At 30.8% G+C, this 13,670-nt stretch overlaps 1 protein-coding gene across 1 annotated transcript; it reads left to right on the top strand.

Moving 5' to 3' along the window:
• Positions 1-3,923: 3,923 nt before the first annotated feature.
• On the top strand, positions 3,924-12,837 carry LOC123656000 (uridine phosphorylase 1). Its single transcript, XM_045591723.1, has 7 exons — positions 3,924-4,070; positions 4,174-4,335; positions 6,077-6,262; positions 7,410-7,548; positions 7,921-8,114; positions 10,399-10,472; positions 10,552-12,837. The coding sequence occupies exons 1-7, from the start codon at positions 3,924-3,926 to the stop codon at positions 10,658-10,660; spliced, it is 1,011 nt and encodes a 336-aa protein (XP_045447679.1). The 3' UTR covers positions 10,661-12,837.
• Positions 12,838-13,670: the final 833 nt, after the last annotated feature.

Raw genomic sequence — 13,670 nt, 5'->3', positions numbered from 1 at the left:
AAATAATAAGGTAAGTTTTATAAGTTTTATACTTATAATACGTTTGTAACTTATTTTATAAGTTTTGTAGTAGGAACATTAACATTGTTTGTATAAATAACAACAGTATTTACCTAGTTTACGCAATAAATTTGCTAATTGCGTTAAGTGCATGCAATCCCAGCATAGATGATTTATTATAAATATTTGATTTATTTTATTTAAGGCTATCTATGAATACATATTTAAAGATTTAATATGTTTTTTTAAATTTTATGTTGCAAAAAATGCATGTATTTAACTACGTCACGATTTCTTTTTTGATTCATTGCAATAATTCTGCCCTTTAATTTTACAAATGCAATGTTCTTATGAAGTTCTATTGTACGACCTTGATAGGAATGTTTGTAACATCTACATATGTGTATTGTGTATAATACGCATATTAATCTTATCAAATACTTTCTAAACATAAATTGATCAATAGTTTCGAAAACGCCGATAATTTTTTTAGTTATTTACGTCATTAATATAACAAACAGTCTGACGTCTGTTGTGCAAATATACTGACACATCTAGTAATAATTTACTTACTGCAATTGCAGAATTTATATAAAACACAAACCTTTTTATTTATTTCAATATAACTGCTTAATGTAGATAATACAGTGGGTATCTGAACTTTTTAGCAAGTACAATAATATCAGACACTATAATTTAGTATTTATTCATTTAATTTTAACTTTATTGAGTATTGTTGAGCTATAGTTTTTTTAAGCTCATTATAAGATTGCTTTTAAACTTGCTGTCCAAGGTTATAGCGGTAATGGATATTTTTTCTTTTTTATTTCATTATTGCCGACCAGTTAAACCGGGGCCCAGAATGCCTCAGACCGATACTGTCGCTTTGAACGGACGTTCTAATCACAATGGCAGCGAGCAGAAGAATGCTGAGCGTCCCTCGGAACACCATAACGGTTATCATATACCTCACCGGAAGGTGTTTGATAAGGGTGACCAATTTCAGAGAAACGAAATAGAAGTTGAGGAAGTGGACAGCAGCGTTAGGTTGTTGACTAATGTTTTTACAGTAATTTTATATAGGTATATATAAAACAAAAACATTTACCGACGTAGTACGTTATTAAATACATTATTAATAGGGGGTATTAAATTAAACAGCTCTAGACTACTATTCTTTTTTTTACGTGGTAATTATGTTTTTTTTTTATCTCGTTAATTTTTCTTAGCTGAAGAATCTGCTGCTTCGTTGAACAGATATTAAATAGGTACAGTTAAATGGTTTTTCCGCTATACAAAAACTTCGTGGTAATTTAATAAATATAATAAATGGTAAAACCATACATCGAAAATGAGTTAAACATTTGCCCGTGTATTTCATTGGAAACAATAAATCACAACACTGCCTGTTTCGTCGCTTGAATTGTTTCACTGCTCATAAGTGACAAGGTCTTTCAAGTTATTAAAAATAACTGTTGATTTAATGGGTTGTTAAAATAAATTTGACTGATAAAGTGGAGTTTGATAATAAAAAAATATTTATAATACTTTATCTGTCGGTTATATTTATATTAAGTAGAGATCATACTTAGTAATTACTTTCAAATTATATTTATACGTCAGATAACTTTATCAGCTACCGGCGAAACATGCCCAAAGGGACCGTTCACACTTTTATAGTCTGGAATGGATCAATTAAATAATGTTTTTTAAAGTAATGCCTTGATATACTTACATGTCATTATTTTTAGATATATGTCTATAACTGCTAAAATAAGGCTATATAAAATTTTATCTTAATTTGATTACAATCGGATCGGAACAATCAGACAAACAATCAAAAGTTTTTATTATTTCTTAACGGTGGCAGTTAACTAAAGACGAAAAGTACGTAAACGTGTAAATTTTTAATTTTTGCGTTGGATATACATATCCATATCGATCACACGGTTGATTTCTGCTGGGCGGAATCTGGGAACTATTGTCGGATGTTACTGTGATAATTTTTTTCGTGTTGCGATGATGATAACGATTACGAATTGGAAAGATAAGGTGTACAAAGTTGCAATAACTTTCGTTCTTTTTAAAAGTAAGTTAATTCTAACAAAAAACAACTTGGAACATAATTTAATGATACCAATTTAATTTTTTTATTGAGATAATTTTAAATAAATTTATTCAAATTTAATGTTTCAACAATTAATTATCTATTATTCATTTTAATATTTTAGTATTTTACTATTTTTCCTTTTTTTATTTTATTTTAATCTTCTCCTGTGTAATATATTTTATTTTTTATTATTAATGTTTTTTGAACTGATGTAACTTGTTTTAACTTTTTAAATTTAAAATGTATTTTTTGTTTTTATACATAATTATGGTCTTAGCTATACTAGTTGCGCTGTAATTTTTTTAGTGTGTAATGTTTTTCTTTTATTAATATAATTTTCCTTGTAAATGTATTTTGTTGTGATTTTATATTTTAATTTACACTAAGCAGCAGCATGTAGTGACTACCTGTAAAATGAAGTACAATGATCATTGTTTACCTAAGTATTATGTATTAAAACATTTACCTATATTGTATGTTCTGTTGGTTGTACCTAATAAATAAATAGACAAATATCATTTGTCACTGAGCACAGTAACCATTATATTAAAAAGCAATTAATTTACGTAATATTACGCTTTAACTATGTGTAAAAAAGTCATAACTACATACTAATATTCTAGCATATTAGCTGTGACAGAAATATACTTTCTTTCCGTCACAGCAGATTTATATCTAAGACTGACATTTAAACTAGATATAAGGGCTAAATTTTCTATGAGATATATTTCAAGACTTATGTCAGGACGTAGTATGCTACGTCCTAACATAAGTTTTTACGTGAATCTGTATCGCAATATTGAATACGTTTTTAATTTCTTTCTGACTCTCTCTTTTTTCTGACTAACCCGTTGGCGCAGTTTGTAGTGACCCTGCTTTCTGTTCTGCGGGTTGCGGGTTCGATTCCCGCCTGAGTCTGGGTGTTATATAATATTTGTATTTATTATTTATATATGTATTATTTCTATGTATGTTTATTAAAAAAAATAGTTATAACAGTCGGCTGTTACCTGTAACACAAGCATTAAGTTGCTTACCATAGGAACAGACGACCGTGTGTGTATGTTATATGATATTTATTATTTATTATTTAATTATATCAGCATGCATCAGCATCATTAAACATAAACAATAAACCTGGTTTATTGTTTATGTTTAATTCTCATGTTTATAAAATGTTTATCACTTATCCAACCAAACTATCAATTTTAGGTATTATAAATATATGATGCAATAATTTATTAATAAAATATTACCTGGTGACAAATTACCTAGTTGTCTCAATGAATATAGATACGTATTTATGTATTTTATATTCATATCAATAGGCTTTCCTTTCAAATTTTGTAACATAGGACTAAAAATATACCGCAAAAACCTAAAATCTGGAGAAGCCCGACTGAGGAAGTACCTCGACCTTACCGAAGATCACAGCAAAATAATACTGTTTTTAACCAGTGTTGTGTTCCTGTGGTGAGTAAGGTGACCATAGCTCCTGGGGGGATATTGGGTCGACTTTACCGGTCGGCAACGCGCTTGCTATGCTTGTAGTGTTGCAGGCGTCTCAGTTGTAAAAAAAATATTAGGAAATCCCTTAATATAAATTGATGAAAAATTGGAATTGAATTTATTGAAAACAATTATAGGGTTATTCTTAAAAACAGTAAAAAAGCTTGTAGCTCTATTATTTAAAATAAGAAAGATTTACTTTGTTTCGTATTATTAACCTACATGTTCTTTTTATTCGATTGATTGATTGAATGAGTATCTATAAGAAAATATATGGTCTTTAACAGCGTAAAATTATCCTGAAATGAACTTAAATGGTTTTCATAGGTATCCTGATGGCACTGTACGTCTTCGTAACCCGAATATTGAACTTATGGACCAAGACATTCTTTATCACCTGGCTCTGGGCAGCGGTTCCCATGACCTTGTCGAAATGTTTGGAGATGTTAAGGTAACAACACTAATAAGTCAAAACTGTAAACGCACCTTTATAAATGCCTGTAATGCATTTATACATCTACATGTCTTTTAAAACATTTTATTTGGTGTTTTAGTTTGTGTGTATGGGTGGAACCCCAAAACGGATGGAGCAGTTCGCATACACGATCATGGCGGAGATTGGGCACAAGTTACCGTGCGGCACCACTCTGCAGGACATCAGCCAGTTTTCTTACCGATATTCTATGTACAAAGTCGGGCCCGTACTTTCTATTAGCGTGAGTACCTCCCTATATAATATTTTAGAAAAGATGATTTTCCATTGATCACGAATTCCATCTTTCACGAATCGTTAAAAAAATATACCTACTAAGTGTAAGTGCTACGTGGCTTTGACTTATCTGTTTATTATATAAATAAACCATTTGTAAGATAAATTAATTTTTAAGCGATTGAATGCTACTTTTGCAGTTAATCATGTCGATGCGTTTCAATTGAGATAAAATTAATGAGTAGCTCGTGTTCATTCCGGTGTTAACTAAGTTGAACCAGTTGCTATTAAAAGATATTGAGATGAATTGAGTAAGCGGTATCAATTTTATTAACAAAGCGTACGTTTATGTAACAAGATATATATAACTGGTAATGACATTGAATTAGAGATGCGTTATGGTTACCATGTTTTGATAATTATATCACAAGCTTATTATAATAAAACAAAAAAATATTATCAAAAAAAAAAAAAGTTTTGAAAACTCAATCTTTAATTATATAAATCGAAGTAAGTTTTTTTTACTATTGTTGTTTCCCTCTGTCATAGTAGATATGAAATGATTTTCGATTTTAATAGGTTACTATAACTCGACGACGCTTAATTTAAGTTTTTAACTGACTTCCAAAACAAGGAGGAGGTTCTCAATTCGACTGTATTTTTTTATGTAGGTATATGACTTCAGAACTTTTGACTGGGTGGACGGATTTCGACAAAAAAAATTTTATTCGAAAGGTGGTGTGTCTCATTTGGTTTTATTTAAATTTATTTGAGATCTAACAACTACTTTTCGAGTTATATCTAATAATGCGTTTTTACTTGACGCTTTTTTCGTCGACCTACGTTGTATACCACATAATTTTTTACTGGATGTACCAATTTTGATAATTCTTTTTTTGTTGGAAAGGAGATATCCCTAGTTTGGTACCATGATAAGGAAACCAGGATTTGATGACGGGATCCCAGAGAAATCGAGGGAAACTCTTGAAAATCCGCATAACTTTTTACTACCGATTTTGATAATTTTTAATTTAATCGAAAGCTGATGTTTATCATGTGGTCACATTTAAATTTTATCGGGATCTGATAACTACTTTTTGACTAATCTTTGATAACGCGTAGTTACTTGACTATTTTTACGTCGATCTACGTTGTATTACTTGTCGATGTAATTGAAGTCACTTTTTTTTTCGTTTGCGAGTAAATACAATTATTTCCTTTAGATTACTAGCTTTTTATTATTTTATTTAGAAAACCTACAGTTTTACAAACAATGTACCTTACAGCAAGATAAATGCTATATAGTATAGCCAGTAAAAGGTTTCCCTTAGATTACTAAATAACACTGTAACAATCAAACTTTCAACGCTAAAATGAAATAACAAAATAGTAAACTAAGAAATTCAGGATGCTATCAAATTAAACCTATTCATAGAAATAAATAAAATAAATTTAAAAAAAAGAATAATCAAATTAGAGTGTCCGCTTGCAACATCAAAACAACCGCCCTTTACCAAATGCGTATAGATGCACACACGGCACATATACCAAAATAACATACCCTACAACCTTTGTCTGTCTGTCTGCCTATTCCGGCCAATCTCCGAAATGGCTGGACCGATCCTGACGAAACTCTCACCGGCAAATATCCGATGTCATAAAGAGTACCTTATGATACTTTTATTTTTGATTTTTAGTTTTTACGGGTTATTAGATTTGATTGTTGTTTATGTGGCGAATGTTTACAGCACGGAATGGGCATCCCGTCCGTGGGTATCTTGTTGCACGAGGTGATAAAGCTCATGTACCACGCGAAAGTTCGTGATCCGGTCTTCTTCAGGATCGGCACGTGTGGCGGCATCGGCTACGAAGGTGGCACTGTTATAATTTCTGAGGAAGCTGTTGACGGTGCTCTTAAGAATGCTCTCGAACTGGTTTGTATTCACAATGAGAATATTCTATATTATATAAATGGAATGGAATATTATTATAATTTTTTTATACATTTAATTCGAAGATTTTATTTACCATTGAAATCAAAAGTTTTTCTTGTTATTTTTTTAAACTTAAAAGTAATAAATAGGTTAAGCAGATTTTAATGCGAAAACAAAACAAGACAAAACTTAAAATAAAAGTAGTTCACGTTCTTTATAGAAATAATGAAATATAATGGGATTTTTTTAAAATGAAACAAAAAGTACTTTTAATAAAATTAATATAAAAAATACATCTACTATTTTGATCATTTCAATGATGAGCTAAAACTGTAAAAAATCTATTTAAATATATTAAACATTTGGAATGAAGTATACTTCAAATTATAAGATTAATTCATTATACATATACATTATACATACATTTATATAGGTTTCTTATTTTTAATTTAAGTTTTACGCTTATCTAATATATAAAATTCTCGTGTCGCGGTGTTTGTAGTTAAACTCCTCCGAAACGGCTTGACCGATTCTTATGAAATTTTGTGTGCATATTGGGTAGGTCTGAGAATCGAACATCATTTATTTGTCATCCCCCCTAAATTTTAAGGTAGTCCACCCGTAAATGTTATTTTTTTAATTTTTAGATAAACTATTTGTTTTTTATTTTATTATGATTTGGCGTTGAAAAATACATACAACCCTAAATTTTCACCCTTCTACCACCAACTCCTATTTTTAAATAGCGTTTAGCGGCAAGACAACGTTTGCCGAGTCAGCTAGTTATTTCAATAAAATTTAAACGTTTTAGACAATCTTCAAGTTATTATGATTATGAACATGTTTATACATGATTAAAGAACGTCTTAATTAAATTTAAACGGAAACAGCGAGTACGTACACCTTCAAAAGTTTCAAACTGATTTAATGTTTGGTTTGCTTTGCTAATCTCACTTGAGTTAAAATTCAAACGTTCGCCTCAAGTTTATCCTAAAGCTTCCTTGTGCTAAAACAATAATGACATTAAATAAAAAAAGAATATATTGATGTAAAACCTATATTATACATACATATTAACATATGGAATTGATGATATAATTATAGAATATAGATTTATGGAATTCTAATTCGTCGCTTTAAATATTAGACGGTGCTTGGAAAGAACATCCAGAGACCCGCGAAGTTGGATAAAAGGTTGGCGCGTGAACTAAAAGCTCTATCGGACCCCGAGGACCCGTACGACACGGTCACGGGCAAGACCTTGTGCACTTATGATTTCTATGAAGGTGAGAAATTGAGAATTAAAGAAGAAACGGTTATATTTTTAACTTTAAAAAAGCAGCATTTTTTTAAATGCTAAATTTCTTCAGAACATATCGATGTGTTAATTTATTAACGGTTAGTAAGAAAAAACGAAACGTTTTCTGAATAAAAGAACTGAAGAAAATATGAATGTATATATTAAATAGAGAAACAGAGTTTTTGCTTGTGTGATTAAAAAAAGTAAATGTGAAAATATTTAGATCTCATTAAAAATCTATATTTAATCCATATAATCGTAATGTTGAAGTAAAGTTGAGAGTCTGCTCTCAATATCCGAACCGATTGCTATTAACTACTACTGAATCAGCACTGAGGATGGTATTTTTTTATAACAGGACAAGGTCGTCTTGATGGTGCGTTTTGTGACTTCACGGAGACAGATAAAATGGAGTACCTGGAGAGCATTCACAAGGCAGGAGTCGTTAACATCGAGATGGAGTCGCTGGCGTTCGCGGCGCTGACCCACCACGCCGGCATCAAGGCGGCCGTCGTGTGCGTCACCCTGCTCGACCGGCTCAAGGGGGATCAGGTAATCAAACGTTTCTTTGACTTAATAATATTTTAAAAAAGAGAAAAAAAAAAAGAATTGTATGGTTTTATGAAACCACGATGCAAATGAAACTTTAGTGAATAAAAACATTTACATTACGCGCTTATACTTAGATCAAAATACACAAATACCGCGGAAAGCGCACGAATAAGTGAGAATATTAATGCTACACGGTCAGCTGATGCGAGCTGCGGGCGCCGTCTCTGCTTTTCAATTTATCCCTACTCCGCGTTCTCCGTGTGGTGTCGTGAGACATGCGATAGATGAACGAAAAATTTTCGAGCGATAGAATAAAAGTTTCACTATAAAAAAGTGTCGATAAATATTTTATAGTAAAGTAGTGGGCTCTACCGCTGAATAATAATTTTAAATGTATCGATAATTATCTTATTGTATATTAGCAGACTTGACAGGTGTTATTTTGCTTACAATAAACCAGTGTAACAATTGATCTATAGATAACCACAAACTCCCCCGTCCCTTGATGATCCCTAGTTGTAGATAGATATAGGAATTTTCCTTTACTGTAGATAAAGAGATAATTTTCATAGTCAGTCAGTAGGTCAATTCAGCCTATTGCCGTTCACTGCTGGACATAGGCTTCCCCAAGTTCGCGCCAGACATCCCGGTTCTCCACAATCCTCATCCAGTCTACACCGGCAATCTTACGTAGATCGTCAGTCCAGGCGGGCCGGAGGACGTCCCACACTGCGTTTGCCAAGACGCGGTCTCCACTCAAGGACTCGTCTGCTCCAACGGTGACACAGACGACCAGCCCACTGCCACTTCAACTTGCTAATTCTGTGGGCTATGCCGGTTGTTTTCGTTCTCTCGTAGATAGCCTCATTTCTAATCCTATTTTGAGAGGAACCCCAAGCATAGCCCGTTCCATTGCACGTTGAGCGACTTTAAACTTGTGGACCAGTCCCTTCGTCAGTGTCCACGTCTCGGCTCCGTATGTTAACACAGGCAGGACGTATTGCTCGACTTTTGTCATAATTTTTAACCGACTTCCAAAAAAGGAGGAGGTTCTCAATTCGACTGTATTTTTTTTTTTTTTTTTTTTTTTTTTTTTTTTTATGTATGTTACATCAGAACTTTTGACCGGGTAGACCGATTTCGACAAATTTTGTTTCAATCGAAAGGTGGTGTGTGCCAATTGGTCCCATTTAAATTTATTTGAGATCTCACAACTACTTTTCGAGTTATATCTAATAATGCGTTTTTACTTGACGCTTTTTTCGTCGACCTACGTTGTATTATACCGTATAACTTTCTACTGGATATACCGATTTTGATAATTCTTTTTTTGTTGTAAAGGGGATATTCCTAGTTTGGTACCGTGATAAGGAAACCAGGATCTGATGATGGTATCCTAGAGAAATCGAGGGAAACTCTCGAAAATCCGCAATTACTTTTTACTGGATGTACTGATTTTGATAATTTTTAATTTAATCGAAAGCTGATGTTTATCATGTGGTCACATATAAATTTTATCGAGATCTGATAACTACTTTTTGAGTAATCTTTGATAACGCGTAGTTGCTTGACTATTGTTTCGTCGATCTACGTTGTATTACTTGTCGATGTAATTGAAGTCGGTTTTTTTTTTCGTTTGCGAGCAAACACAATTATTATAATTTGTATCTTATATTGCGTTCTTATTTTGTTGTTGTGCATACGTTACGACATCATATTAAAAAAAAACACCATGTTAAAACTTAAATCAAATTAATTGAAAGACATTTCGAGTTAAATTGCTACTACGGGCCGATTTCAGCGGTTGTGAATAAAGTTTATCATACGTGACGAATATTATACGTGACTTTTAAATACCTGCACATACGTGACGAATATACTTTAACAGCTGAGGGTAATAACAGGCCAGTAGCTCCTTTTTTTTCCTCAAGTTAGATATAAACTACAAATTTTAGGTTCTATGCTAATAGAAATATCTCATAAATATAGTGGAATTCGATGGTAAAAAAGAGTAAAATATCATAAAGTTTTATCTGTTGAATACCATCATCCGTAAAATAACGTTATCCACAACCAATGAAACAGGTCCTAATTTTGATAAAAATATTATTAGGTAAAGTCACAACAATTAATATAACTAATCGGTATAGTGAGCTTCCGTAAAACTTACTTATTGCAAGTATCGTTCTACCGCTGTCGGTTATTGTTCATATTGTATTGTGTTTTAGTGAATAAATTGTGTTACAAAATATGTCTGTTACGCTATGTGTGTTCATTGTCGTAGGTATTAGCTCCTAAGGAGGTGCTGGATGAGTGGCAGCAACGGCCAACCAAGCTTGTATGTCGATACATTAAAAGGTTTGTTGTATAATAATTATATTATTAACATTAGTTTTTCAGGTATCAACAAAGTAATATTTTAATATGTATTTTTCAGGTATTTGCAAATGAAAGGACGATTGTCTTTGGAAGGTCACGGATCTATTTCCGTCAAGAGCCCGCGGCGCTTTAAACTAGTGCAGCAGGAATCGGAAACTTACGACTAATGTGAGCGACGATTTCCTATAAGAGTGTATAATGACGAAATGCTCTCATCGAGTTTATCGCATACAGTTTTGTCGAGGATAGATCAAATTTTTTTGCTACGTTTATTTTTCTGACACTGCCTGTTTAATCTTTTGAGGAAACTGTAATATTTTTTTAAGAGATTTATTTAAGATTGTGTATTATTTTAAATTATAAAACTTAGTGAATTCGTAGTCTTAAAATGTTTTAAGTGAGTGAGTAGTAGTGGGTTATGTGAGTTCCACTGACGTCAAGTTTATTTGTTACTCACTCTCTTATACACTTGTGACTTTAGATATTTTAAAATTGTTTAATTTACAAAAAAAAAAAATATTCTAAACATAGTTTGTACTTGACTGTTTAAAATTGGAGTGAAAATTTTACATATTTTTTTTTTGTATTTCTATTTGTAAATCTGTATAGTTGAAAATCCTATTTCTCTTACTCTTCAGAACATATCGATTTGATACAAAATATTATTTAACAAATATGGTTGAAACAAAAACTTTACATTCCATACATTATTCTAATAGTTACAAATTAATGTTAATGAAAGGTAATTGCTAACGATTGCTTGACTTTCAAAAATTTATGTCTTGTGAGTGTTTCAAGGCAAAACACAATGTTAGTTACTTGTCCACTGTTTAAAGGCGACTAATGTTACTTAATATGTTGTTTTAATTACTAAAAAGACTATAGATACCGTACCCTACAGAATAATCTAAAATATCTACTGAACTTCGGTAGGTGAAGTTTTCTCTACTTCTACTCATATAATATTCTTTGAATACTATAATGTTATATTTATATTCCATACAAATCTATATAATTTATCCAATACGATAAAAAGAGAAAATTATTACTGTGTGTTTAAAACCATTACGTTTGTATCCTATTTTGATTTTATCATTCTATCAAACATTATACCATAACAAATTATTATATAACCGCTTGTATTGGCAATTTGGAGTATTTGAAACTTACGTATATATTCTACTACTCTATCATATATGCTCGTTTTATGATAATATATAATATAACACACTAGTTCATTAGTTATGTAATCCTTGCATATCTCACTTTTAGCCGTTTACGGTATTGTTAGAAAATAACGCTATTGATATTGTGATATAATTTAGTATATTTATTGTATTCTATTAATTTATTTTAAAAAAATGTGAGTATTTTTACCTAATTATTACTTTTCACTTTCTACATTTTCATTGACAAGCTTTTAAAACCTATTAAGTTTTTTAATATACAATATGTAGATAATAAATAACATCGAATTATGTAATACATAATTTTATTACTATTTATTAATATTTCTTTTATTGAAATGGTCATATATAAGATCAAAAAAAAAAAAGATAATAAATAATTTTTGAACAATCAGTCATATATAGTTATTGTTGTTTGTTAAAATTATGCATTTATTGATTACGATGTTGTAATAAATTGTTTTTTTGTTTGTTATCACAATGTAGAGCTTTCATTGATCATTTAGTTGAAAGGACCGACCGCTCAATAATGATCAATATTATATAGATTACTCACGCTTTATAATAACGCTGTCAATGTTTAATCGTTATAAAATAATGTTAAATGAATGGATAATATGCTGTTTAAAACGAAAGGAAATATTTATAGAAATTACTTATAAGTAGTTAAGATTACGTTAAAGTCGCATCAATGAAGAAAATGTTGCTATCATATCATGATGTGACTTTATGACCTATCTAAAAGACCTATGTTTATGGCACCAATATTTTTTATGTTAAGATAATTTTGTAATGTTAAGATATAATAACAAAAGGAGCGCTATTAAACGTTTAATATTCATTTGTCGCTTAAAATAATGTTTACTTTAAATTAACTTAGCACGATTATGTTTTCTACTTATGTTATTAGGCGTATATTTTAGTTGCTTACACATTCTCTGATAATTAATTTATTGGCTTTACAATTATTCCAGAAAATGTTATACATTTTACGAAAAATAGCAAATATAATAAGAAAACTGGTTGTCTTGTTACAAGTACACAAATTGTAGGATTTTTATAAATATATCCGTTACTTACGTGTAAACTGGACATTTTACATTAAGCGCTGTGTCCGCTTGCATGTGTTATTTATTGAATAAAGTTTGTTTCCTCGATTTTTGTCTTTTGGTTTTAAAAATAATCAAAATTACAGCTATCGCTATTTTTATTTCTTTAATTTATATAAGCAAAGGACTTACTGACTTCCAAAAAAGGATGAGGTTCTCAATTCGATGATATATTTTTATTAGTTTTAAGTTACCTCAGAACTTTTTACTGGGTAGACTAATTTTGGTGATTTTTGTTTTAATCGATATGTGGTGCGTTTTATGTGGTCTCATTTAAATTTAATTGGGTCATTAGACAAGAATTAGATAAGATATAACAAGTACTTTTCGAGTTATATCTAATAATGCGTATTTACTTGACTATTTTTTTTCGACCTACGTTGTATTATACAGCATAACTTATCTTTTTCGATTTTGATGATTCTTGTTTTATTCGAAAACTAATACTTGTTTTGTAGTCAATTTCATTGATCTGATCACTACTTTACTTGACTATATTTTCGTCTACTTACGTTTTATTACTTGTCGATGTCATTGAAGTCGGTTTTTTATCCGACTTCCAAAAAAGAAGGAGGTTCTCAATTCCACTGTATTTTTTTTTTTTTATGTATGTTACATCAGAACTTTTGACCGGGTAGATCGATTTCGACAAATTTTGTTTTAATCGAAAGGTGGTGTGTGCCAATTGGTCCCATTTGAATTTATTTGAGATCTAACAACTACTTTTCGAGTTATATCTAATAATGCGTTTTTACTTGACGCTTTTTTCGTCGACCTACGTTTTATTATACCGCATAACTTTTTACTGGGTGTACCGATTTTGATAATTCTTTTTTTGTTGGAAAGAAGATATCCTTAGTTTAGTACCATGATAAGGAAAC

This window comes from Melitaea cinxia, chromosome 8, assembly GCF_905220565.1.
Source record: "Melitaea cinxia chromosome 8, ilMelCinx1.1, whole genome shotgun sequence".
Lineage (NCBI taxonomy): Eukaryota > Metazoa > Arthropoda > Insecta > Lepidoptera > Nymphalidae > Melitaea > Melitaea cinxia.
This window is presented reverse-complemented; position numbering and strand designations above follow the sequence as displayed.

Bases quoted from the DNA above. Each gene is read 5' to 3' on its own strand.
- LOC123656000 (XM_045591723.1), top strand. From the start codon at position 3,924: ATGAACTTAAATGGTTTTCATAGGTATCCTGATGGCACTGTACGTCTT. The intron at 4,071-4,173 runs GTAACAACACTA...TTGGTGTTTTAG, and splicing joins AAATGTTTGGAGATGTTAAG to TTTGTGTGTATGGGTGGAAC. The intron at 7,549-7,920 runs GTGAGAAATTGA...TTTTTATAACAG, and splicing joins CACTTATGATTTCTATGAAG to GACAAGGTCGTCTTGATGGT.